Here is a 27,375-nt window from a genome sequence, read left to right as displayed (position 1 = left end):
CCGGCTGCGAGAGGCGGCGGCTGCGCTGCGGCCCGCGCCACCTTGCGAGTCTCTGGTGTCTAGGCACCACGGCGCGCTGTTGCGCTGGCTGGAGGAGAGGCTGGGCCGCGGCGAAGAGTCTGTCACTCTGGAGCAGTTCCGGGAACTGCTGGAGGCTCGCGGCGCCGGCTGCACGGGCGAGCAGTTCGAGGAGGTCAGGACTGGCTGGCGACTGCGGGGCGGGGGCAGTGCGGTCGCCCCCAAGGGCGTGAAGAGGTGGGCGGTGGCTTTGATGAGGCCAGGCAGGAACCGGTAGGGTCCGCAGGTTCCGAGCATCGGAGCATGGTGGGGCCAGGTCTTATTTGGGGCGCTTCAGCCTGTTCTCAATGGGAGCCGGCTACGAATCTCTTAAAACTTTATTAGAAAGGTGGAAAGCCTAGACTAGGCCGTCCTTGCTCTTAAGTACTGGACAAGTCAAGGTGTCTTTGTATGTTGTTTAGTACAGACATTTGTGCAGTTGCCTACACGAATCTGGATCAGCTGCTCTCTAGAGCTTCCTTATCAGGCTCCAAAGCAGTTTCAGGGAAAGTAGGTGTAGTGATCAAGGGAGTGGCAGTGAAAACCATTCTGTTTTATTGACCAGTGAGTTTTTGCGGAGCACCTTCTGAATCCAGTGTGGGCGCCTAACGTATGCGGGAGGCGAATAACATGCTGGAAAAGCTCGCATTCTAAAAGCCATTCACATCACGCAAAAAGCATTTCCAGACTACACGTTTGTTTTTAGATGTTTGAAGAACCGTATTTTAGACTCATTCAAACCCACTTAGAACCTAAAACTGATAGGCAAATACCAGGTTTCCTGTGAATTCTTGTAATTAAACAGTTTTTGGCGTAATTACTAACATCGTCTCTATTAAGTCATTAACAGCCATTTGATAGGGCAACAAAATTTCTTGGAATGGATCTAAGGGATTATCTATCTGTATTGAATACTTCATTTTGGAGTTAAGAGAACTGATCCAGGGTCACCCAGTGAATGAATCATTGGCAAAACAGACTGTCACTCAGATCTCTTGATTTTTGTTTGTCTTATATCCCATTGCCTCCTTCTTGGGACTGTATTGCTTTAACTCCATAAAGCTATAACAAAAAGGTGCTTACTTTTTGAAAATGGGTAAAGCCGTGTAGAATCTTTAGCGTCAAAGAAAGGTGAGTATATAAAACTAAACTGACAGCTATTTGTAATGCCATTAAAAAGTTATGTACACTTTAAAACCAGAGGCTTTTAAAATATTTTAAGGATGTTTTCCCGTACATGGCCAGAATTTAGATAATGTGGTTTATATGTTTCTTATATTTTTCTTTTTAAAATACCCGTAAGGCATCTTAACACTTGAAAATGTTGGTCATATTAGTGAAGGGTCTCCATTTCTTTTTTTAATTACAAGCATACCCATAATACTTTCCATTCTAGTCTTAATTATATTATGAGAAAATGAAGCGGTGCCAGAAAGAGCTTCAAAATTGTCCAAAAGAGAATGGAGAGAGACAGTGTTTATACTGTGAGTGTGTCTGACAGGAATAGAGTTATAGGTGGAGTTTACAAGGGGTCCTGTAATGTAAGGCCAAGAAGTCCTTGAGGTGTCTAGAAATCAGGCAAGAGCTGTTACGTTCATTCATTCATTGAATATTTCAGTGAATTCATTCAGCAAATATTTTGGGGGCATATACTGAGTGCCAAACAGGATGATAGTGGACAAAGTAGACATGTGCTCTTAAAGAGTATGTAGTAATGCGAGTTTATAAAGAGACTCACATTAACTCAGCAATTATAGGTATGGTGGGTATTATCCAAGGGGAAGTGTAAGGAAAGAAATAGCAAGAGTATTTAACCTTAGCTAGGAAGTCAAGGCAGACTTACCTAAGAAAAGTAACATTTCAGCTCAGATTTGGAAGATGAAAACAGACAAGGAACAGAAGATATAAGCTGTGTTTCAAACAGAGGGTATTGCATACATGAGTTCAAGGGTCAGAGAATGGAGAATCTGAAAGAATGGTATGATATATTAGGGTTAGATAAAACTGCTTCGGGGGATAGAAAATCCAGTGCAAAAGTGGTTTAAACAATAAAGAAGCTTATCTAAAAGTCCAGGTAGGCAGTACAGGGTTGATATGCCAGTTTCATAGTCATCAGAGACCTGGCTCTATTCATCTTGTTGTGGCATCATCCTCCACAGGCACCTTCCACTTAGTGATTCAAATGATTCCTTCAGCTGTCACTTTCCACATTCCAGCCAGCAGAAAAGGGAAAAGGAAAGAGTCACTCCTCCTCTCTTAAGGGCATGGCTCACATCCCATTGGCCCAAGCCCAGTCACATGGCCACACTAAGCTGCAGGGGAGGTCAGAAGATATTTGTATTCCATGGCCATATATTCAGCCAAAAAGCAGAATGTAATTCTGAGTACTTGAGGAAAAGAACAGATATTGGGTTAAAATTAGCAGTCTTTCACTCATGTGGCTAGATCATAGGATATGGGAAGGGGAGAACAAGGTTAGAGAAGTAGAGAAAAGATCATGAGTGTCCTTTGCAGTCTCTTTTAAATAGGAGTTTGGAAACAATGGTGTTTTAAATAAAGTGCCACAATGATTGTGACTGCCTTATGGAGAACCAGTTAAGGGGGCTATTATGACAGTTCAGGTAAGAGATCAGGTGGCTTGAGCTAGGGTGGTGGCAGCCAAAATGATATGAAGTAGACAATTTTGAGAGTTATTTAGGAAGTAGAATAAGCAGTTCTTGAGACTTAGGTGCGAATATAGGATTAGAAAGAAAAAAAAATCAAGGATGATTGATATTACTGACCTGACCATTTGGAAAGATGATAGTGCCGTTTATTGAGAAAAGAAACCTTTGGGAAGGGAAGCTCTGGAAAGGGAAGATGAGTTCAATTTGGCCATGTTGAGTTTAGTGTATCTATGAAATAGCTAAATGGGGATATCTCTTAGGTGGTTGTGTATGTAAGTCTGGAGCTCAGGAGAGAAGACTGCATGACGTACAGAGTCATGTATTTGTACAGTGAGGTTTCACGAGAAAGATAGCCACATTGTTTTCTCTTATTCTGATGAGGTTTTTTTTTTTTACCCAAATGAAGATGTTAAGTAGGAAGTTGGACATAGATAGTCTGGAGCTCAGGAGAGAAGACTGCATGACGTACAGAGTCATGTATTTGTACAGTGAGGTTTCACGAGAAAGATAGCCACATTGTTTTCTCTTATTCTGATGAGGTTTTTTTTTTTTTTTTCCTTTCGTAATTAAATCTCTTAGAGGTAGTCTATGGACTGTTTAGCGTAGTTAAATCCAAAGGTCATTTAGCCTCTGTAACTAAGGAAATATATAGGAAGAAAAAGCTGTAAGTGCTTATACCTTCCTATATAAAACTCAAAATCATAGTAGTCACATATGTAGCATAAAGAGACATGAAGGAGTCATAAGCACAGCAGTAAGAACTGGTGATTTGTAAAATGTTGAGTTCTTATTTTACTTTTATAAAAATCCCTGGGACAGTCTAGAGCTGTGTCACAGGGTATTAAGTATCTATACACAGAACACTCAAAAAGTGTACTTGAAAGTCTTCTTTCACATCCATATAATTATCTCACCTTACTCACCACTACATATTCAAATAAATGATGTCCAGTAATTTAGGCCAACCATGGAAGGCAGGTGAGTGATGACAGCTACTAAACTGAGGAGAAAACCGGGGACTCTGCAGGGTTCAGGGACTTAAGTAAGAATCGAAATTAGGTTTTGGCACTAACACTCAAATGTGGGTCTTCTGACTCCAGATCTTGCATTCTTTTTCTTTTAAGGAACTGGTTTTCTATGATGGCTTTTATTTAGTCTTAAGGGTACATAGTTCTTTTATTTTCCCCTTCATTCTAAGGGAAGCCTGGCATGGGAAATCCAAGTTGGAGAAAAAGCAACATGTATTTTTCTTGAAGCCTATTTACCTTTATTAGATTTGGAGTGGGGAGAGTTGGGGCTTGGGTTGGCATCGACATTTGGTGACTCCCACTGGTTAGCATTGGTTAGTTGAAGAGAGTGGTTCTGACTCAACGTGAAGGCTTAACCAAGATTTAAAAACCTAATGATTGTGATAATCTCACAGTGGTTGTTCTGTCTATAAATAAGGGGGTAATTATATTCATAATATTTTTAAAAAGTTAGCTATGCATTTGATTCATTGATTTAAAAATAATCTGCCCTGTAACTTGAATAAGTATACATTTCTGTGTCTTAGTTAATTTTACATCTAAGCCTCTGAAAATGTGATATTTTAATACAAGTTTAAGGATTTTGTGAAATAGTAATAAAATGTCTTTATAGTAGCAACTAAAATGATTAGTTATTTCCCTTCATTTATTTTATGAGAGCTAGCACGGTAGAGCGGGTTATCATTGGTGTATGTCATTTATTATTATAATGCTAAGAGTTTCCACATTTTACATGTTGGTTCTTTGGGCTAATTTGCATTGCCCTCCATGTCTACCCAAGTGTCTCGCCTTCACATTCTGATGACCTTAGCTGCTGGTGTCCTAAAGAAGCTCTTGGTGTTGTACTATGGACCAAAGTTGGAAACGTTATTGTTTTATAGTACAACACACCTTTTTCATGGTAGGTGTGGTCCATGGAGAAGGAATCTCAGGAAGCAATATTTCATTGACTCATGTAGAAGAGGAGTAGAGTTAAAATTAAATTCTTATTTGACATCAGATATTAGGGATTAGATATTTGTGCTCTTAATATGATATGCTTCCAGAAAATCATGTAGACTCTAGGGCAGAAAAAAGTGTTGAACACAGGATGATAGCAGATAGCTGTAAGGTAGGAATTTAATATGTATAGGTCTTATTTTATTGATTTGCTGTATTAGCTTTGTTGCCTACTTTGTGAAATTCACTTTGTAAACTCTGAGGGAAGGACCATTTATTTACTTATTTATTGTCTTAGCACAGTCCTGGCTCATAGCCAGCGCTCTGTAAGTGTTTTCCCCTATAATACCCTCAGTTTGATTTAACAGATTGAATATGGTGCCGTTCTCATGCTCCAACCTCATATTTATATTCAGTCTGTAACCTTTTAATAATGAGATGTTTCTTGACATTGGAAGAAACAGTTAAATATAGTTTCAGTGAAAACTTTAAAAGGCTCTTAGTCACTGTTGAGTATAGAGGAAATTTGGAGAAAAATACCATCTTGGTGTTATTATGTCAGGAGTATTAATCAGCTAATTTAGAATGGCTCTGAGCCCAAGAACTATGCAAATATAATTATGCTGATGTAATTCTCTACCCCTTCAAGACACAGAGTGTGAGAGATTTGTGTATGCACCATAAAGACAGAGCAGGCTACAAGCATTGCTTACCCTTAGCTTGGAGCCTGCAGGCATTCCCACTGCCTGAGGGATCCTCTGAATGGGTGGAGGCCCACAGGCTGGCCTGTCTCCCTTTCTAACCTCGTCTACCTTTGTCCCCTTGCACAAGCCCTTTGCCCTAGCCAGTGGGGCACCATCCTTGTCCTGTGTGTGGACCTTGCTTCTCTCAGTTTTTCAGGATTCCCTGTCTTGGTATTGTCATCTGGTCAGGACCAAGCCTTTCTAATGGCATGATTCAGATGGCTTCTGTACAATGGTATTTCCAGCTCTACCCTTGAGGCTCTTGTTTCCTGTTCTATACAGGTCCCTTGGCACTTAGAGCACACTGTCTGGTCTTGTTCTGCAACTAGGCTATGAGGCCCCCTAGCCACCTGCCTGCTCTGCTCCAGCATACAGGAAGCCTTTAGTAAATGATGGCCATTAATGATGATGAGGCAGTGTCGAAGAGAAAGATCCCTGGTGAATTGGAGGTTATTTTGACCCTGAGTGCTTTGCTGTGATGGGGATGGTGGTATTGGCTTCTTTTGGAGAAATTCTTGATCCAAGAGAACTACAGAGGAAAGGTCACAGCTTTGTTTTGCCTTTCCCTGATTTTCAGAATACCTCCTCATCATGTACTGTATTGCTTTAGAAACTTCAGTGGCCTCCCTTAGCCTTCAGAATCAAATGTCAGTCTAACATTTAGGTTTTTATACCTTTCTACTCTTATCTCCCAGCCAGGTCTATTCACTATTTCCCATGTATGTTAGGATTTCTCCCCTCTTTCAGCCCTTTGCTGCATCCTAATTTCTTTCTACTTTCAAGGACCACAGAGAAGCATTTAATAGTAGCATGGAGTTTGGGAAAGGCTTCACCAAACGAAGGCTTGAGAGGCTGTAAGAATTTTCCAGGCAGAGGAAGAAAGAGATGTTCCATTTGAAAGGTACAGCATGTGTAAATGTATTGAAGTGAGAGAGACCATAGCAAATTTTGGGAATGATACTCCACTGGCACCTAGTCTAGAGTGTGAATTGGCTGAGACCTTGGTAACCATTGCATATAACCTGTGTAGTTAGCCTGCTAACGGTATCAGCAAGTTCGCTGCTTTTTAGGTCTACCCATTCCACAGTTCTTTAGACTGAGCTTGGGAATTGGGTCCTGGCTTGTGGCCAGATCTTAATTCCACATCCTCAAATCACATGACCTTATATAGTTGATGTGACGATTAAATGAATTAGTTTATATGAAGCACCTAGAATAGTGCCTGGCACACACTTAATGCTGAATAAATGTTGCTATTAGTGTTCTCTGTTGTTCTAGTTCCACACTAGGATTGTTTACTCCATCTTCTATGTGACAGCCCTTTCACTACTTCACTTAGATGGGGACAATCTTACAGATGAGTAAAATGAGGACTTAAATGGATAGAGACCTTCTTAGTCAACAAGTGGCAGAACTGGGACCAGATACAGATCCAGACTTCTGATGGAGTGTTTCTCCAAAGTTGAACCAGTGTGCAGCCTGGCGCATTGTATTCTGCTGGTCTGAGCCCACAGTTCCAGTGTGTGATAATTTTTTACACATTCTTATATATGTACCATAGTCTTGATCCCAATCATGGTTAAGGAGGGACAACAGGAATGGTCTGAGCCCTGTCCAATGCTGCCCTTAGGCCAAGGCAAATGGATGGAAATCTGCAGTCAGCCAGCCCACTTTTCTTTTTCTTGTCTGCAACGGCCTTTTAACTAGATTGGAGTAGCAGTTCTTTGCAGTTTATTAGGCATAACCTTCTTTGTGAAACCTTTGGGTCCTCACAAGCCATGAAGAAAGGTTGGGTGGAAAGAGGAGTTGAGACTTAAAGGGGGCCAAGAGTCTTGTCCTAGGTCTCAGAGAGTAAGCAATAAATCTAGTATCATATTCTAATCTAGATTTCTTCTTATTCTGACTGTGTTATACTTTTCCTCTCTCACATGCTAGCTAGCATAGTGCCTACACTTGGGTTCTGCTGAATAGTTATCATGTAGATGACAAAGTGTGCAGCAAGTGTGATAGGAAAAGACCCGAATCAGGAGAGGAGGAGGAAGAGTACAGCACATCAGGTTGCTGTCTGCATGGGTACTGTATGCATGGATATCGACTCAATGGAAATAGGGGGCATCGTTCCGCTTTTAGAGAGGCCAAAGAGATTTGATTTACTTTGCACTGTTAGACTAGATTTAGTGTATTGAGTTGAGTTTTGGGCCCCACATTCTGGGGCAGTTAGTTTCAAACTATCCCTTTAGTGGGTTGGAAATCTAGTGATAGATTTAAAAATGTTAAAAAATGAAACAATAGAATGGAATAGAAAATACCCGAGCATGTAGTATTTGATAAGAGAAAGTACTACACTGTTTCACAAAATTTTTATATTATATGTATACCAGGTCATGATACAAAATGTATTTCTTTTTTTAAAGGTAAATATTTTAATTTATGGTGACATAGTTAATCATTTTTAAAATATTTTTTATTTTTTAATTATAGTTAGCATACAATATTATATTAGTTTCAGGTGTACAACATAGTGATTAGACATTTATATAACTTACAAAGTGATCACTATTTTCCTCAATGATAGTTGACAAACAATATTATATTAATTTCAGGTACACAATATAGTGATTAGACATTTATATAACTTATGAAGTGATCACTCTGATAAATCTAGTACCCATCTGACACTATACATAGTTATTATAATATTATCGACTATATTCCTTATGCTATACTTTACATCCCTCTATTTTGTAACTACCAATTTCTACTTTTTAATCCCTTTCCCTCTTTCACACCCCACCCCCTGAATCGCCCTCCCATCTGGCAAGCCTCAGATCTATGTGTTTGTTTCTGTTTTGTTTATTTTATTCCTTAGATTCCGCATGTAAATGAAATCATACAGCGTTTGTCTTTCTCTGTCTTACACCACTCAGCAAAATACCCTCTAGGTCCATCCATGTTATTGCAGATGGCAAAATTTCATTCTTTTTTATGGCTGAGTATATTCCATTGTATATATGACCACCTTTTCTTTATCCATTCATCCACTGATGAACACCCAAATTGCTTCCGTATCTTGGCTATTGTAGATAATGCTGCAATGAACATATGTATGTACATGTCCCTTCATAGTAGTGTTTTGTGTTTTTTTGGATAAATACCCAGAGGTGGGATTATTGGGTCCTTTGTCTTTTGGTATAGCCTTTGCTTTAAAATCTATTTTGTCTGGTATAAGTATTACTACCCCGGCTGTTTTTTTTTCATTTTCATTTTCATGAAATATCTTTTTCCCTCCCTTTGCTTTCAGTCTCTGTGTCTTCCAATCTGAAGTGAGTCTCTTGTAGGCAGTGTATGTAAGGGTCTTGTTTTCTTATCCATTCAGTCACCCTATCATTTGATTGGAACATTTAATCCTTTTTCATTTGAAGTAATTGTTGATAAGTAGTTATTGCCATTTTATTATTCATATTTTCGATACATATTTTTTTCCTTCTTCTTAAAGAAGTCCTTCCAACATTTCTTGTTATACTAGCTTGGTGGTGATGAACTCCTTTAGCTTTTCGTTATCTGGAAAGCTCTTTATCTGGCCTTCAATTTTAAACGGTGTCTTTGCTGGGTAGAGTAATCTTGGTTGTAGGTCCTTGCTTTTCATCACTTTGAATATTTCTTGCCAATCCCTTCTGTCCTGCAAAGTTTCTGTTGAGAAATGAGCTGACAGTCTCATGGGAGCTCCCTTGCAGGGAATTAACTGTATTTCTCTCGCTGCTTTTAAGAGTCTCTTTGTCTTTAACCTTTGGCATTTTAATTATGGTTGTCTTGGCATGGGCTTCTTTGGGTTCATCTTGTTTGGGACTGTCTGTGCTTCCTGGGGTTGTATGTCTATTTCTTCACCAGGTTAGGGAAGTTTTCCATCATTATTTCTTCAAATAGATTTTCAGTTTCTTGCTCTCTCTCCTTCTGGTATCCCTATGATGTGAATGTTGTTATGCTTGATGTCCCAGAAGCCCCTTAAACTATCTTCATTTTTTTTGATTCTCTTTTCTTGTTGTTGTTCAGATTAGGTGTTTTCTGCTACCTTATCTTCTAAATCACTGTTTTGATCCTCTGCTTCATCCACTACGTTGATTCCCTCTGATGTACTCTTCATCTCAGATATTATATTCTTAATTTCTGACTCATTCCCTTTTTTTAATTTCTATCTCCATTTTTATATTTTCTGTCTCTTTGTTAAAGTTTTCACTGAATTCATCTACTCTTCCCTTAAGTTCCTTGAGTATTTATAACTAGTGTTATGAACTGTGGATCTGGTAGATTGCTTGACTCCATTTTGTTGAGTTCTTTTTTTAGAGCTTTATTCTGTTCTTTTATTTCCGACATGTCTCTCCATTTTGGCATCTGTTTCTATGTGTTAGGTAGGGTTCCCAAGTCTCCCAGTCTTAGTAGAATGGCTTTATGTAGTAGGTGTCCTGTGAGGCACAGCCTTCCCTGGTTACATGAGCTGGGTGTCCAAGGTATGTCCCTTGTGTGGGTTGTGTGTGCCCACCTGTTGTAGTTGAGCCTTACTTGCTGTTTGCACGTCATGGGAGGGATTGACCCACGGGCCAATTGGTTGTGAGGATCGGCTGGTGAGGGGCTGACCCTGTGGAGCAGGATTCACTTTAGAAGGGCTCTGGTATCTGCCAAGTCTGCTCTTCAGATGTGTCCTCCTCAGATGCAGCCCTCAGTGATTCTCCAGCTCCCGTCGAAGCTGGGCACTGGACATGCCAGTCCAAGGGCTTCCTGGGAGGGACCCATAGGCAGGCCAAGTTCAACCACGGCCTGTGCACTGCCCAGGGCCACCTGGTAAGAGTCACCAGGCAATCTACAGATGGCTGCCACCTGTGCTGGCCTTAGAAGTGCTTCGAGAGGCCAAGCTGGGAACCAAGGATGACTGCCACTAGTTCTAGCGCCATGCTTGGTGCTGCTCAGCAAGAGGTGTGGCACACACCAAAGCCAGATGCTGCTTGTTTGAGTTTTATGAACCTTTAAGATATTTTAGGAAAGTCCACAGCATATGTCAAGACAGTTCTTTGTATGGGAAAAAAACACTGGAGACAGCTTGGATTGGCCTGTAAGTTATGGGGGGCAGGGTCTCGGAGTCATCTGGACCACTGACCTGTGTTAGCCAGGTGGATGGAACGCAGATGTGACAGCCTGCGTCCGCACACCAGGAGCGGGGAGGGTTCAACAAAGGAACAGTGGACTCTGCCAGCATTTTCGTCCTGCAGAAAACCACCCCTCCAACCCTCACACTGAAGCTAGACAGTTCAGTTCCTCCCCATATATCCCTAACACTGCTTGAGCAGCTGCCCCAGCACGGGAGCTCAGAGTAAGTGAGTCCGTCAGTGAGTAAGTCCGTGTGAGCGGACCCTGCATCTCATTCAGCCGCAATGTCTGCTGGTTTTCACAGCCAGAGGTTGTGGGGATTTCTCTTCCTGGCCTTGGAACCCTGGGTTGGGGAGCCCAATGTGGGACTGGGACCCCTCACTCCTCCAGGGAGACCCCTGCAGCCAAGATATTCCCTTCGATTATCAACCGCCCCATGTGCTTGTGGGACCAGCCCATTTTGCTTTTCTGACCCTCCTACCAGTCTCGAGGTAGCATCTTCTGTATGTCCGCAGTTGTGGGACTTCTGTTCCGCCAGACCTCAGGCGACTCCCAGTGATGGTGGTTCTGTAATTTAGTTGTAATTTTGTTGTTGTGAGAGGAGGCCAACATAGCATCTACCTATTATGCCATCTCTACTGGACAAAATATATTTTTATAGTGTATCAGCCAATGAAACTTGAGAAGCAGTGCTCTGAGGTTTATCGTCAAACTGGAGGGATTCTAGAGTGGACAGCTAGCATGGTAATGAGACTAAAACCATAGCAGACAAAGAATTGGTTGAAGGAATGGAGAGTTTGGGGAAACTCAGAGGATCCGATCACTGTTTTCAATGATCTTCAGGCTGTTTGGGGGCAGAGGTAGCATCACAGGGCGGTAACATCAGAGAGGCAGATTTCCACTCATTATGTAGAGAAGAGAGTTGTTGCTGTCAGAACTAGCCAGACAACATGCGCTTCCATCACCAGTGTATGTTAGAGAGACAGTGGAGGAGTTCATACAGTACAAAGGCACATATTTCAAGAGATTTGTAGGTCCATTCCAGTATGAGAGTTTATCTAGATTTGGGATGATCAATCCCGTCCACCCTTTATGGTCTCCAGTGGCCTCATTGTATCCTTACTATGAGATCTCAGCCTGGTTGGCCAGGCGCTCTATTCTGACTTCTGTCCATCTCTTCATCTCCCACCTCTGCCTCCTTTCCAGCCACACCAAGCAGTTATAGTTCTCACAATCTGCTGTGCACTCTGCATTTATGCTCACATGCTATCCCAGGATGGCCTCCCTGTCTTCATATGCTGGCAAGTTTCTAATTATTTATTAAAGCTCAGTTCAAGGGCTCTTTTCTCAGGGCCATTTTCCCTGAATGCCCTTCCCCCTCTCCAGACTTCTGGCATCTGAAGTGTCTGTTAGCTCATGGTGTCACGGTTGACAATGTGGAGTCCCAAATCATACCAAGATTCACATTGAAGCTTCATCATTTACTAGTACCAACCATGTGGCCTTGAACAAAATACTTAACCTCTCTGTCCCTTACTAGTAAAAAGGTAGGACCTACCTTTAGGGTTGTTGTGGAGAATGCGAGTTGAACCAGGTGAGGTGCTTAGGACTTTGTCCAGTGCCTTGTAAACACTCAGTAAATATTAGCTGTTATAGTTGTGTATGCCGTTACTTCTGTTATAATTATCACACCTATCACATTACTGCTCTTGGTTTACAGATCTGTCTTGTCCTAGGCCGTGAGGATTTTGGAGGGCAAAGACTATGTCCTGTTCATCTTAATATGCACAGAGCCAAGCTTGGGGTCAGGTATACAAAGGACGCTTATCAGATAGTGTTGAATGAGTGCGTGAGTAAATTGGGTTCTATGAAGTCCTGTGAAACAAAGTCGATGTTAAGTGTTAGGTTTTAAAACCTGTACGTTTAAGGACAGTTTCTAAATGTTAGGAAACTGTATATTTATTTGGTGAAACTGTTAGCAAAGCTGTTCTGATTTTTTTTCTCACCCAAAATGTCTTGGTTTTCTGTTTGTTTGAAAATTCTTTTTATTGTATTCATTAACTATTCACAGATCAACAGAGTCTGTTAAAAATAGCAAAAAGTCACTATTTTTATTGCCTTGCTTGTATAGACTTTTTATCAGCAATAAACAGCAGGATTTATGCAGGAAGTTGGGAACCAGACAGCACTTGAAGTGCAGGTAGCACTAGAAGTGCAGAAGTTTGGGTGGAAGTAGTACTTGAATGCTACCTTGAGATTTAGAGAGAGTGAGGCTCAGTTTTAGGGTTAATATTGCGTTACCATGGGCAGAAATTGCTTAGAGCAAGTTTTATAGATGGAGGAAAGAGATAGAACTAAAAGAGAGGTTTTAAGCAATTGGACTCCAGACTGCAAGGAACCCCAGGGGTTATCTGGCCAAAGGAAAGCGAATGGAGTCATGGTGAAGAATATGAACTCTAGAGCCTTGGATTCAAATACTGGCTATGTGATATTGGGCAAGTTATCTGACCTCTTTGTACAACTATAAAATGGGGAGATCAGTAGTACCATTAGCTTTATGAGAAATAATTGATACTATGCACAGTGCCTGGAATTTAGCAAATGCTCAGATATTAATTCAGGACTTTCCAAAACGTATGTCATTTCCAACTGGATGGGTTAAAGCTCTTCTAATCCCCTCAGACCTTGAGTGAGACAAATATTGTTTTCTCACTGTGCTATCACGTGAAAAAGTTGAGAAGTAGCTATTATCTGATGTTGTTGTATTCACACCATGGGGTCTCAGGGCAGACACAGTCTGTACTGCTGTTCTACCTCCTTCTTTACTCCCTGGCTCCACTTTTTATAGCAAGGTTGCGCTTAAAATGTCTTAATATTAAAAAACTCCCCTCTATTATTACAAAAGCAGCATATGTAGATTGCCATATTGCCACTCTTAACATCTTGATATTCTTTTGGGTTTTAAATGCATAGTCGTACACAAACACACACACACACACACACACACACACACATTTTTTATACCAATGCAGGAAGTGCATATTTGCTTTTTTCTTATGCTAACCTGAGATCAGTCTCTAATATTCTTTTGTAGCTTACTTTTTTCAGTTAATGGTTTCCACCTTTTCATGTCAGTTCATTTCTGTTTAATACCTAATCCATGTTCAAATTTGTCCAATTGTCCCAGAAATCTACTTTTATGGCCAGTATATCCAGTGTGAATAAAATTGTATTTAGAGAGAAGCAAGTGTTATACTGCTTTTAAAAAGTTTTAAATCTACTCATCCAGTCCGTCCCATGCTTGAAGTGGATACTTTAAATTTTTTGATTTTTATTTTTATCACTCATAGAGTATACAGTCTGTGAGACTTATACAAAAAACAGTGGTCCTCTGCTCATCCACCCCAATGTGTCATTCTCCAAGAATAATCACTTTTCAGCTCTTTAGCTGGTTCTTTACTATATATCTGTACATCAACAAATCATGTGTTTATATTACTTCTTTATGAGTTTTCAGTTTTAGGCTTTATCCAATTTATTACCCCCATAGAATGATTTCAGTTGTTTTTCACCTTCCTGTCCTTGTCCATACCTGCACATTTTCTATCCTCCCAAAAGACTTGTTTCAATTTTGTTTAGATTGCTCCTAATGTTTGCATTATTATGATTATGTAAATTCTATACTAGGCCATGTAGTGATTACTTTTCTTTTTTTATACATATTTTTATTTTCTCTGGAGTTAGCCATTGAATTGGTACTTTTCTTTTGCTTAATATTTTGTCTTTTATCATTAATTTAATCCCAGATTTTCTGCCAATTGTCTAAATTTCTTCTCACACATTCAGTATGTTCAAACACATGGGTATTCTATCAGTTTTATTTTCAAAGTTCTGTTTCCCAGAGTCTTCTGAGCTTCCTCAATCTGTACTTGGTATTATCTAGGTCTGCTGTGCAGATGTCATCTTGGGATCTCCATTATCTGGGGATTCATTTTCTTCCTTGGTCAGATCCTGTTCTTCCTCTTTCTTGACATACTCCTTCATTCTGGTGGCCACATCCTCTGGTAGCTTTCTGAATAAGGGAGTGTTAAGTAGTTCATTTTTTTCAGAACCTTGCATGTATAAGAATGTCTTTATTCTACTTTTTAACAGTTGACAGTGTTGTGGCCGAGTAAGCCTTCTGAGTTAGAAAGAGTGCCCCCAGAATGTTGAAGCTACTGCTCTCATTGCCTTCTGGCTTCCAGTGTAACTGCTGAATCAGTCCCATTTGGTCTTGACTTTTTACGTGGAAACTGTGTCTTCTCCCTGGAAGTAGAAGCTTCCCTTTCCTCCCAATGTTATGAAATTTAATTAAGATTTGCTTTTTATTTATTGTGTAGAGTGTTCAGCCTCTTCAGTTGCAAAACTCATGTCCTTCAGTTGGGGAAGTTATTTTGAATCATAACGATTATGATTTCCTCCCCTCCATTTTCTGTATTCCCTTTTTCTGGAACTTATTATTTGCGTGTTGGACCGCCTCAACTGATCTCCTGGTTTTTCTTCTCTTTTCTTTCCCAGTTTTCATCATTTTTCTTTTTGCTCTACTTTCAGGGCACTTTAGCCAACTTTATCTTCCAGCCCAATGATATTTATCTTCTAAAATCTATTGAGATTTTAATTTTACTGTGATATTTAATTTTCAGGAGCTTGTAAAAATTTTCTATGTATCCTGTTTTTAATAGTATCCTGATCTTTCATGGTTGCAATATTCCTTTTGTATTAGATAGTGGTGGTGGTGGCTACACAGCTCTGAATATACTAAACTCCACTGGATGGCGCACTTTAAAGGGTTGAACTTTACAGTATGTGAATTATATCTCAGTAAAGCTGATAGTAAAAATATTTTTTTAATGTTTCTCTGATGATATTAATGATAACCCTTTTGAAGTTTTATTCTCCTCGCGTAGTCCTTTCTTTTCTCCAGATTGCTTTTTCTGTTTCATATTAAGCCTTTCCTCAAATGCCTGGTGGTCCTGGGCTGTCCATCATATTAAAGAATGGAGTACTAAAAAGGTGGATGCTCTATACATCTGGCTTGTTGATCAGTGAACCTCACTGTGAGATGAACTGGTTGGGCCCTTTCACTGGGAGCTCTCCAGTGCCAGCATCTCTAGGTCTGTTGTCTTGGGCTCGTCAGGTGCCCCAGAGAAGACTCTTCCAGTCTTTTGCATAGAGGGTATGAGATTGGCTGCTAGCATTCTGGGAGCCCTAGGGGAAAGTTGAGTCTTAAACATTTAGCATGTAAACATGAATCCCCTTATTTGCAGTGTAGTATTCACACTTTCAACTGTGCCTGGTATTTCCTGGTCCAGAGACTCTGTACTACTCTCTCCAGAGAATCAACTCCCTAAGCTTCTGCTAAGATTAGGAAGAAGATCTGGGGATCTGGGGATCTGTTTTTTTTTTTTTTCTTTTTTTCTTTTTTAAATTTTAAACATAAGAAAGTACAGATAAGAGTCAAATGAACACCCACGAACCCGTTAGCCAGTTTCAACAATTACCAACTCAAGACCGCTTTTATTTCGTTTAATCCCTACTACTTTCTCCAAATTATTTTGAAGCAGATATTTTTTATTATATATCTCTAAAAGTTAAGAACTCTTTAAACACACACGCGTGCGCGCGCGCACACACACACACACACACACACACAATCCCACTATCACCCTTTTCCCTCAAAAAGAAAGCCCACAGACTACTTAAGATTGGCATTTATCGAATCAGTTCTAACTGATTTTAAAATAGGCTTTACACCAATACCTCCACTTCCAGCAGTACCTATCACTCCCAACTCCTAAGTCTTTTGGAGTCCTGCCGTGTAAAGCAGGTTGTTTCTCAACTTTGCCCAGTCCACTTTATGATTCCAGTTTCTTGGGTCAACCATCTTGGGACTACTCATCCATCTGCTATCCAGCTTCCAAAATTTCATTGCTGTTACATCATCTCCTATCCTTTTTGTCTTTGTGCTTTAAAAAAATCGCTCTATAATATTGTCTTAGTAGGATTTCAGGAGGGAGCAAAGGTAAATGTGTTTGTTCACTATGACTTCTTTTTTTAAAAATGTATAATTTTTATTTTTTTCCATTATAGTTGACTTACAATATTATATTAGTTTCAGGTATACAATACAGTGATTCAACATTTATATAATTTATGAAATGATCACCTTGATAAATCCAGTACCCATTTGACACCATACATAGTTATTACAATACTACTGATTATATGCTATACTCTACATCCCCATGACTATTTTTTAACTACCAATTTGTACCTCTCAGTCCCCTCCCCACTTCACCAGTCCCCCTACCTCTCCAGCTGACAACCATCAAAATGCTCTTAGTAAGCTTGTTGTTTATTCTGTTCCCTAAATTCCACAGTATGACTTCTTTGAACATTCCTGATGGCTGGTTGTCCAGCTGTTGCTCTGAAGCCTTGAGGGATGAAGTGGGCATTCCTTCCCAGGGCCTCTTAATCAGTCTTTATACCCCACCAACAATAGACAAGTTCATCTTTATGATGATCTTTTCCCCTCTGATTCCTTTGTAATGACATTAACTTTAACTGCTTCTTCCCATGACAGCCCGTCAGATGTATGAATAGAAAGATTCTGTTACTGCTAGTCATCTTCTCTCCACACTAAAGATTTTGTGGTCCTTCAGCTGTTCGTCACAGGGCAGTTTGTAGTCTTCTCTCCATCATGATCTCTTTCCTCTGATCTCATCTATTTCATTTCCTTTCGGTGTATAGCTTCCAAACTAAACTCATCTTTTCTAATTGGACCTAATCAGAAAAGAACAAGACATCTTTTCTTCCTTAGACATTATACTTTGATTAGTATAGACTTTGACCCTATTAACTTTTTGGATAATCTTATCAGCTTGAGTAGAGGCAAAAAGAATGCTGCAATCCTTTCACGTGCTGCTTCTGTCTGCCCCCAATCCTACATTTATGTCCATGAGTTTTGGGATCCAAACACAGGGATTTGCATATGTTCTTATTAAACACTGCATTGATCAGAGGTCTGTGATGGAAATAGAGGTATTTATGCCAGTCATGAAACCTCAGTGGGAGATTTCCATATTTCATATAGGAGGAAAATAAGGAAAAGGAGCAGGAATTTTAAGAAAGAAAGAGGTTTACTTAGAAAAGAGGATAGAAGGCTCCTGAAATATTAATTGGTGAGGGAGATCTATGAATGAGTGTAATCAGCAGAAAGAAAGAAGCCACTGATGAGGGAATGATTGAGATCTGGGGAGAGGTGGCAGTTGCTAAGTGAGGAAAGTCTTGTAGGATGTGAGAGGGAATGGGGTTAGGGGTACCGGAGCAGGTAACATTGCAGGTTAAAAAGAAGGGGAACACTTTGCACTGCCACTGTGCTTTCCCTATAATGGGCTCTGTTCACCTGTTACTTAATCCAGGCAGCAGCCTGTGAGTGTGGTAATATTTGCTCCATCTTTCAGATTAAGAATTGGAACTTTATGGAGATAAAGAAATGTGTGTAAGGTCACATGACCAGTTAGTGACAGCAGGATCCAAGTTAAATCTCATTCTGTACCCAGTTTCCCAGATGACGTAATATGGTCAGGGAGCAAGTTAGATTATGGTTAAAGGTTAGTGAAAACATGACTGTAAAGTAGATAAATCAAGTTAGCTCTCATCTAAAGAGCATTTAAAAGGAAAAGCCCGGCTAAACTTTAAGTGCTACTTTAAGGCACTTCTTTCTAATTCTAGTTTTGTATTTGATACTTCGTAACCAGTTGAAAAATTTTGCAATGGTTGCTTTCTTCTGAAATTATTTGGGGGAGGGGGTTTAATATTTTGAAAGAGAGATGAAATAAAAAATTGTATATACATGTGGTAATACTCATATATGTTTTGCAAAACACAATGAGTTATTTATCCTGAATTTGTTTTTTTTGAGTGACATATATGGACTCTTCCACAACAACAATAACAATAAAAATCGCTGGTCTCAAGAGCTGTAAAATAAAAAATTTCAAAATTTGAAACAGACCTGATTTTCTTGCATCTTTTTACTTTGTAGGCTTTTGCCCAGTTTGATGCTGAGGGTGATGGTACAGTTGATGCTGAGAACATGTTGGAGGCCCTCAAGAATTCCAGTGGAGCTAATCTTCAGGGGGAGTTGAGCCATATCATCAGACAACTGCAGGCCTGTTCTCTTGTTCCAGGTAAGGCCCTCATCTGAGTGCCAGATGCTAAAGAGCACTCTCTTAGAGCCAAAATGAACTTTGCTGTACTATGGGTTGTAATTAGGCAAGCTTGTGGGCACCGTGAAATCAACATGCTTCTCCAAGGGTCTTCATCAGGCACATGATCTGTATTAGTGTTCAGTGTAATTATCTCTTTTGTTCCCCAATACAGCGATGGTTGAGCAGTTCTACAATTTTTATGAACCTTTGTCATGAGGCTACCATCTTTAATGGATCTCTTTATTTCATTCTCTCAAGAACCCTTTCCTGGCTTACATGTAGGGATTTTATGTTTTCTTAGCATTCTGCATTTTTTTTTGTAACATATGAGCATTGTAATTAATTAATTCATTACTTAACTATTTATTAAGTGTCTTCTTTATTCATATATTGTGAGTGCTGTGAAGACAGGGACCTTTTCTTTTATTTCTGCTGTGTCCTCGCATTTAGCACATTTTTTGACACATGGTAGGCACTCAGTGTTTTTTTTAGAAAGCTTTAACTCTGAAATTTAAGTAAAAATAAAAATAGCTTAAAATTAAGCAATAATTCTTCTGCACTGTATGTATGGAAAACTTTGCCTATATTTTTGTATGATTTCTTTTGGGGGCTCAGAAGAAAGAATCATAAAAAAATTACCTTTTTATTTCCCTAGCGAGAAAACAATTAAATTTGAAAGAAAAAAAAAAAAAACCTTTGCATATCATCCTTTTAGTGTCTAATTATCTTACCTAAGAACTTTTTCTGCTATGTGCACTTGGTGTCATAATACTTAGAGTAGAGCCTAGCTGGGGCAGCAATGGAGGCAAATCAGATTGTAAATCTGATTGCCTTTGACCTCTCTGGCTTCATGCTGAGGATATATTGAGCTAGGGAAGGATGGTTTCTGTGTCCTACTAAGGAAAGAATAATTTCTATTCTTCCTCAAATTGTCTTTAATTACGTACTTTTTTTTTTTGAGATCATATTTTATTTTATTTTTTAAAAATAAATTTATGTATTTTAATTAGTTTCAAGTATACAGTATATTGGTTAATTACATACTTTTTATAAAGCATTATGGGTAGCCTGTACATGTTAACTTTTTCCTACTCTCATGGCACTTAAAATTATGCTTTGAATTATGTTTAACTACCTTATATCTTGGCATTTACATATCTCCCACTTTTGCACTACCAGCAGGTGGACAGCATCAGGAACTTCATTTGGACACTTGAAAGAAAAATTTGGGGAGGAGAGGGAAGGGAAGGGAGACCAGGGAATCCAAAAACAGATAATACTCAGTGTACCGTTGCTCTGGGTGACTATGGAGAAAGAGAGAGATTAGGTTAGAAAAATTCAGGGTCCAGATCCCAAGGTGCTTACACAGTAGAGTCGTGATTTAGAACTTTCTACTCATAATTTTCTATCAGCACCCAACTTAAAAGAATTGTTTTATCACAGTCTTAGTACAAACCTTAGTAAGCTGAACTCATCTCCCTGGTGGGATTTCAGTTTCCTAGTCCCTCTTTCTAACCCAGACTAAAAGTTGTTCCTTTCATATCTCATTGTATTGGTGCTTAGTGTTTAAAAGAGAGACAGCATTTTTACTGAATTCATTGCTTGTTTCAACAAGTAAAAAAAATTTCCCATTACAAGACTCATGGGTTTCACATGGATTCTGAGCGTATCAGTGCAACATCAGCAGTGTCATAATGTGCAGTTTGCTATGGGAGTTTGCTAAGAAAAGAAAAACTATAAAGAGGGCAAGGGATGGCATTGACTTTTGAGTCCTGAGAAGTCAAACCCATGTCTCCAGGGTTTGTATAGGGGACATAGTCAAAATGGGCTGCTTCAAGTGCAAAATTTCTCCTCAGCCTCATGTTTTGTCTTAAATTATTGCAAACTTTAATTCTACTGTAATATATCGGTTTGGCTTACATTTAATAACAGTTTCTCCTACAGACTTCTGGAGTTTTGCTCTGGGTGCTGCTTACATGGGTGTGTTCGGTTTGTGAAAGTTCATCAAGCGATACAATTATAATATATATACTTTTTGTTCTGAATGTTATGATTCATTAGAAAGTGAAAAAAGAAAAAAATTCCTTCAAATCCGAAAGTGTATCTGAGCTCCAGGAAAAGCTGCCATGTTTATCTTCTCTTCACTTAACCCTAGTACCCCTCTGGGTTCTGGGCACCTCAGTTCAAGGCATATTATTGTAGCTTATGGGGAACCATTAAAGGCATTTAAACAGGGGTAGACATGGTCTGTTTTGTGGTTTTGTAAGATTATTCACGTTAATGCCAGACAAAGGGGAGCCACTTTAAAAATTGGATAGGTGTATGAACAAGAGATGTAGAGGCCAGAGCCTGGGCAGTGGCTAGGGATGGACAGATGGGGCAGACTCCAGAGGAGTCACACTTGCAAGAAAAAACTGGAATGGTGGAAAGAGGACTTGGAGGCAGTGCAAGGGAGTTTTCCTGGTTCTACCCCTTTTTTGTTGTCTTGGTATATCACCCGAGCCTCATTTTCCTCAGTTGTACAACAAGGATACCAGTAGCTTCATTGCCTTCCTTACCTTATTGTGAGGACCTGATGAGATGATGTGTATGGAAGTACCTGATAAACTATAAAATGCCATCGGAAATTGTGGTCAGGGTAGTGGTTATATTATCACTATTATTGTTTTCCATAGCTTAGTGTAAAAGCTGTTATACTTTTACTTTTTAATGTGGTACACTTTATTCCTTGCCTTTATTTTATATGCAAAACTTCTTTAAAAACTTCTAGTTAGTATTTCAGTGCTTATAAATTTTTCAAGTTTGGATTGAAACAATCATTATTCTAAGTCTTGTAAAATTCTGTTAAACTCAAATAAAATTAATTTTTAAATTGAGATTACTACTGGTTCATTTCTTAAAAACTTGTTTAGATTTTTAAATGATTAAAGCTGAAAGTATCAGTGAAGATTCTTAATGGTTGTTTTTAATTCAGCCGATTCAGATAGGCTGCCAGGCAGGGGATGTGGAAACTATTGTGGTGGGGTCCCGAAAACACCAAAAACGGATTTTATCTGCTTAGGTTTCATAGACATATTTTCGGAGTCCAAGGAGGGCCTGGGTGTTCACTCGTCAATGATTCTGCGCTTTCTGCATCGCAATCGGCTCTCTAGCACGGTCATCCCCTACCCCATGCTGGACCACTGCAATAACGTGTGCACCATGAGGGCTTCTGTTCTGAAGGAGTCTCTGGATCAGCTGGTACAAAAAGAAAAGGGTACGTGTAGGGGGAAAGGGTGTGCCGAAATACTATGTCATCATTTCTTCCAAATGTAGTATTATTATTTGTTAATAGGATGAACCACCCTTCTCCCTGCCTTTATTTCTGAAAATATAACGGTGACCAGTTTGTAGCATAAAAAATGTGATCTGTTCATTTTTCCTTTCTCTCTTCTCCCCTCCCACTCCCCTCCCTTTCTTTTTAGCATGACTGGTTTCTCATCATTCAGGTCTCTACTCAGATGTGAATTCAGGGAGGCCTTTCCTCATTGCTCTATCTAATTAATGTGCCCACTCCCTACCTTTTCCCACCTTCTGGTCACTATCACCTTTGCAGGTCTAAAGATCTAAATGGCACTTATCATTATTTGAAATTGCAGCATTATTATTTACTTGCGTTTTGCCTGTCTGGTTCACTTTGTTATCCTTAGCACCTGGAACTTTGCCTGTCTCATAGCAGGTACTCTATGAGTAGCTGTTGAATAAATGAGGAAAGCCATTACAGACTCACTTAGTGATGGGAACAAAAGTTGATAATGTGAATAGTCAGAATTCTGTAGAGTATAACAGAATCCAGAAACAGACCTAATTACATGTGAGAATGTAGTACCAGATATAGTCAGTGTTATAAATCAGGATAGAAAAGTGCATTAGTCAACAAGTGGGGTTAGGGCAGCTGATTAGCCATTGGAGAAAAAATAAAACTAGATTCCTAACCCATTTTCTTTACTTAAATAAATTTCAGATGGATCAAAAAGTTCAACTAAAAAGAAAACTGCAAGAGTATTAGAAGGAAGTAGTTCTACTTTATATAAAAATCCTGACATAGAAAAACCTTTCTAAGTGATACATGGAACGTAGAAACTACAAGAAAAAATTAAATAAATTAGACTGTGTCTAAGTGTAAAGTTCTGTAGAGCAAAAAAATATCATAAGCAGAATGAAAAGAGAAATGACATCCTAGGGAATGAAAATATTTGTAACATATTATGACAGACTCAAGTTTGTATTGACTCTGACCTTGGACAATTACTTTACTTTCTGTGCCTTAGTTTCTTTATCTCTAAAATTAATTACTGCATAGAAAAGTGCCTGGCTCACAGTAAACACTCAGTAAATATTACCTATTATATGTGTGTATATATATATATATTCGATAAGAAGACTTGTGACCCAGTAGAAAATAGATGAGGGTAGGGCCAACTCGTACTCAGAAACACAAGTGGCTTACAAACAAGTGGTTTAAAAAGTCTCATTCATAATTAAAGAAATGTAACTTCAAACTATAAAACACCATTTTCTTCTCTTGGCATGGTTTTACAAATGTATCAGTGATTTAAGTGTTGTACGGTAATGAGCTCATGGAGCAGTCCTGAGCCAATTTCTGCATTATATGGGTTCTTTGGAAGAAGATTTTAATGAACATTTATTTTTCTAGAGCTGTAGTGCCAAGCATATTTCTGTTAGATACTTTAAATGACCATCTTTCCGTGCCTCCCTACCCCGCTTTATGAAAGAGATGTCATGATAAAATCTGGTTTTCCTTGCAGAAAGCCCTGGAGATCTAACTAGAAGCCCAGAGATGGATAAACTCAAGTCAGTAGCAAAGTGCTATGCTTATATAGAAACATCCTCCAACCCTGCAGACATTGACAAGATGACAAATGGAGAAACATCATCCTACTGGCAGTCAGATGGGAGTGCCCGCTCACATTGGATTCGGTTGGTGGTATAATACCAATTCTTGAGAGAAAGTCCAAGAAAATTACCTGCTTTCTCTCTCTTATCCCATCAATATGTTAAAAAAATTATATATATATTTTAATTTTAGAATATTTTCTACTTAACTGGCCAGTTTTTTTTCTTATTGTGACTGTGTATGAAGATGCTTTAAAAATCAAGTAACAGGAATCATGTAAAATCATATAACCTGGTTCACATATTCATAATCATGGATAATTTCTTTATTTGGTATTTTAAGGGAGAAAATAGCTTTTGACTAATAATGATACTGATTTCAGATCTTTTTCACTAGTTTCTGAGGAAAATTAGTATCACAAGAGACAAGTACTTTTCTTACCTCAGATTTGATTTCACTTTCTAAAATCCTTTCCTGTACATTAAAAAAATCTGTATGCAACTAAGTTTAGTAGTTTAGAAGAGGAAGAAGGAATAGGGTGGTCAGGAATCCTGAAGTGGAATTGATAAAAATAAACTGATATTTCTAGAAGTTCTGAAACTGCTATCTAAATTTTTATCTATCCTTTCAAAGAATGGGCTAATTTCAGTTGGTAGAAATAGAAATAATTGTCTTCTCTTAGAGGATATAAATGACCTTTAGCCATCTAATTGATAGATGAGGAAACATGCTTAGTTTTTTGGATGCAGTTTAGAATTTGCTTCTTGCCAAGTAAAGAGATTTTGTTAAAATGTTCATATTGGACTTTCTTGCCTGTACTAATAGCATAAAAGGAAATGTAAGGTTAATCTTGAACAGAAATGAATTTTAGAGACTTGGGAAGGCCATAGAGACTTTGAAACTAATAGCCAGCATTTCAAGTTAGTTTGTTTTAGGAATATCAGTCTCCGGGAATATCAAATATAAGATCTTAGAGATGAGGCTTGTGAAATTTGCTAGTTCTTGACTTATATAAACACTTGTAGTTTCTGCTGTCCGTTTTTTCCAGTTTAAAGATGAAGCCAGATGTTGTGCTGAGGCACCTATCCATTGCAGTGGCTGCCACTGACCAGAGCTACATGCCGCAGCAGGTGACAGTAGCTGTGGGGAGGAATGCCAGTGATCTTCAGGAAGTCCGCGATGTGCACATTCCCAGCAATGTCACTGGCTATGTGACACTGCTGGAAAATGCCAACATCAGTCAGCTCTGTGAGTCAACCAAAATGTAGTTTGCCCTTCTACCTAAGGGGATTGGGAGGGAGGAAGGAAGTAATCTTTTTTAGCAAGGACATCTCTGAAGTGGAGAAGCTGTTAGTTTTTCTTTGGAAATTTGATTTGCTTCTCATGATGCACATGAAAGTGGTCATTATTTCATCCGTTCCATGTTTTTAAAAGTTATAGAGCAGTAAGCTCTTTTTAAATTAAAAATGTTATTCTTGTTTTCTAATTGGAAAATTAGAAGAGTATATATATAAACAAAAATTATTCAAAATCTTGCTACCCAGGGATTGTTACTGTGAATTCATTGCTGTCGATCCTTCCAGACCTTTCTTTGTATGTGTGTATTTATGTATGTGTGTGTGGCCGTGTGTATGTTTACACACACACATATATACACACATTTTTAAAAGTAAAAAATAAGGTTGTATATATATATATTTACATCTATATATATGTATCGTTTTACAAAAGTAGTAATATTCTATGTATGCTCTTTTGTAATTTTCAATGTGTTGTCATATCATATATTCATGCACACCTTTATTTAATGTTGTAAGAATATGACTTAATTTTAACCAGCCCTTTTATTCTTGGACATTTAGGTTGTTTCCATTTTTATACTATTATAACCTTGCTTCACACATAGCATTTTGGAAATAATCACAATTCTGTGATTTCTTTCCAGGCTTATTTCATTCAGGGAACCGGAATGCTTCATGTTTTGTCTCATTTCTTCTAATGCTTTCCTGGGCCAAAAGAAGTGTTCTTACTTTGCTCAAAGGAACTGAGGCCTAGGGAGGTAGAGTCTTTGTGTCTCACCCCTAGGCAAAGAAGTAGTTAAGCTTGTGGAGTAGAAGCTTCCTGTCTTATACTGTGGTGGTCTTTTCTCTAAGTTGTGTCCTTTTTAACTTCTCACCTCCTCCTCTCCAACCCAAATAAGAAATTATGACAGCTCTTAAAAGTGAGTCATGCCTGTGTCATCTATTTGGATTTGATTATTAAACAGAAATTTTTACAACTGCTATGAGCCAGCTACTGTTTTATATCTAGATCCAAATTTCAGAATGCTAGGAAAAATTCTAGAATTTTCTTAGCATGTATTTAGTTAAGATTTAAAATATGCTCTTGGTGTTAATTTTTAAGACCCATAAATTCTTAAGAAACGTAATATAAAGATTTAAGCCACCCTTAATTTTATACATTATTCTTAAGATTCCTTAGATTGGTCAATGCTTTTTTGACAAGTTTATTGTATACTAGCTCCATTACACACATTATTTATTTCTGGCATCAAAGTATATCTTCAGAATTTTCTTTTTGAAATGTGAATTACCATTTTGCTTTTAGTTGGGAGCCTAGCATTTGCTGAACTGAAGAAGTCAATCCAATCCAATACTAAATTTGTTGTTTGCGCTTGACAGATGTCCAGATTAACATAAAGCGTTGTCTTAGCGATGGATGTGACACTAGAATTCATGGTCTGAGGGCTGTTGGCTTTCAGAGAGTTAAGAAGTCTGGGGTCTCAGTCTCAGATGCTTCTGCAATATGGTATTGGTCTCTGCTGACATCTCTGGTGACGGCTTCCATGGAGACAAATCCTGCCTTTGTCCAGACAGTGCTGCGCAATACTCAGTAAGTCACTCTCTGCTTTCCAGTTTCATCAAGGTTTACTCATTCTTTTCTAACCCTTTAGGGCAGCGGTCCCCAACCTTCTTGGCACCAGGGACTGGTGCTCCTATGGGAATCTAATGCCTGATGATCTGAGGTGGAGCTGAGGCGGCAATGCTATAGCACTGCAGAAACAGATGAACCTTTGCTCACTTGCCTGCCACTCACCTCTTGCTGTGCGGCCTGGTTCCTAACAGGCGACTGATCTTTACCAGTTGGGGACCCCTGCTTTAGGGAGTGTCACTGAGCAGCCTTTGAACATCAGTCATGGAGACTCAGTCAACAGCTCAGCGCCAGGTGCCATGTTCTTTCCCGTTTGTGCCTTTAGTCCAGGCATGCATACCATTGTGAAGGGGTCACTCTTACCATTCCTCAAACATTGGGGAATAATTGCTTACATTTATATAGCACTTTATATTGAATAAAGCACTTTCAGATGCTATTTATTTTTTACTATGTGCTGTAAAAATTATCCTCATTTTATAGATGAGGCTATTGTGATCTTCGCTGAGTACATGACCAGGCAGTGATAGATCAGTCTGAATCTAGGTCTTTGGACTCCAGGGTCCAAAGAGGGCTCTTTTCACTAATGAGTGAAATCTTTTCAGGGTTACTAAACTAATTTATTTTTAAATGTAGAGCACCTTTGAAAATTTTATTTTAAAAAACATTAGGGCAAAAAAGACCTACATATGGGGCAAAACAGCTTCAGTAGCAATGAAGTAT

At 38.9% G+C, this 27,375-nt stretch overlaps 1 protein-coding gene across 1 annotated transcript in view; it reads left to right on the top strand.

The window, feature by feature from the left end:
- Window positions 1–27,375, top strand: part of ZZEF1 (zinc finger ZZ-type and EF-hand domain containing 1) — a 107,683-nt gene that overhangs the window by 349 nt on the left and 79,959 nt on the right. Inside the window, 6 exon segments of the mRNA XM_025040130.1 lie at window positions 1–193; window positions 18,659–18,803; window positions 21,886–22,080; window positions 23,633–23,804; window positions 24,770–24,969; window positions 26,403–26,613. The exon segment at window positions 1–193 is cut by the window's left edge and continues 96 nt beyond it. Coding sequence (XP_024895898.1) covers window positions 1–193; window positions 18,659–18,803; window positions 21,886–22,080; window positions 23,633–23,804; window positions 24,770–24,969; window positions 26,403–26,613 — 1,116 coding nt within the window.

This window comes from Pteropus alecto, unplaced genomic scaffold (genome assembly GCF_000325575.1).
Source record: "Pteropus alecto unplaced genomic scaffold, ASM32557v1 scaffold398, whole genome shotgun sequence".
NCBI classification, from domain to species: domain Eukaryota; kingdom Metazoa; phylum Chordata; class Mammalia; order Chiroptera; family Pteropodidae; genus Pteropus; species Pteropus alecto.
Note: the sequence above shows the minus strand (reverse complement) of the source record. Positions and strands in the feature narration are given on the sequence as shown.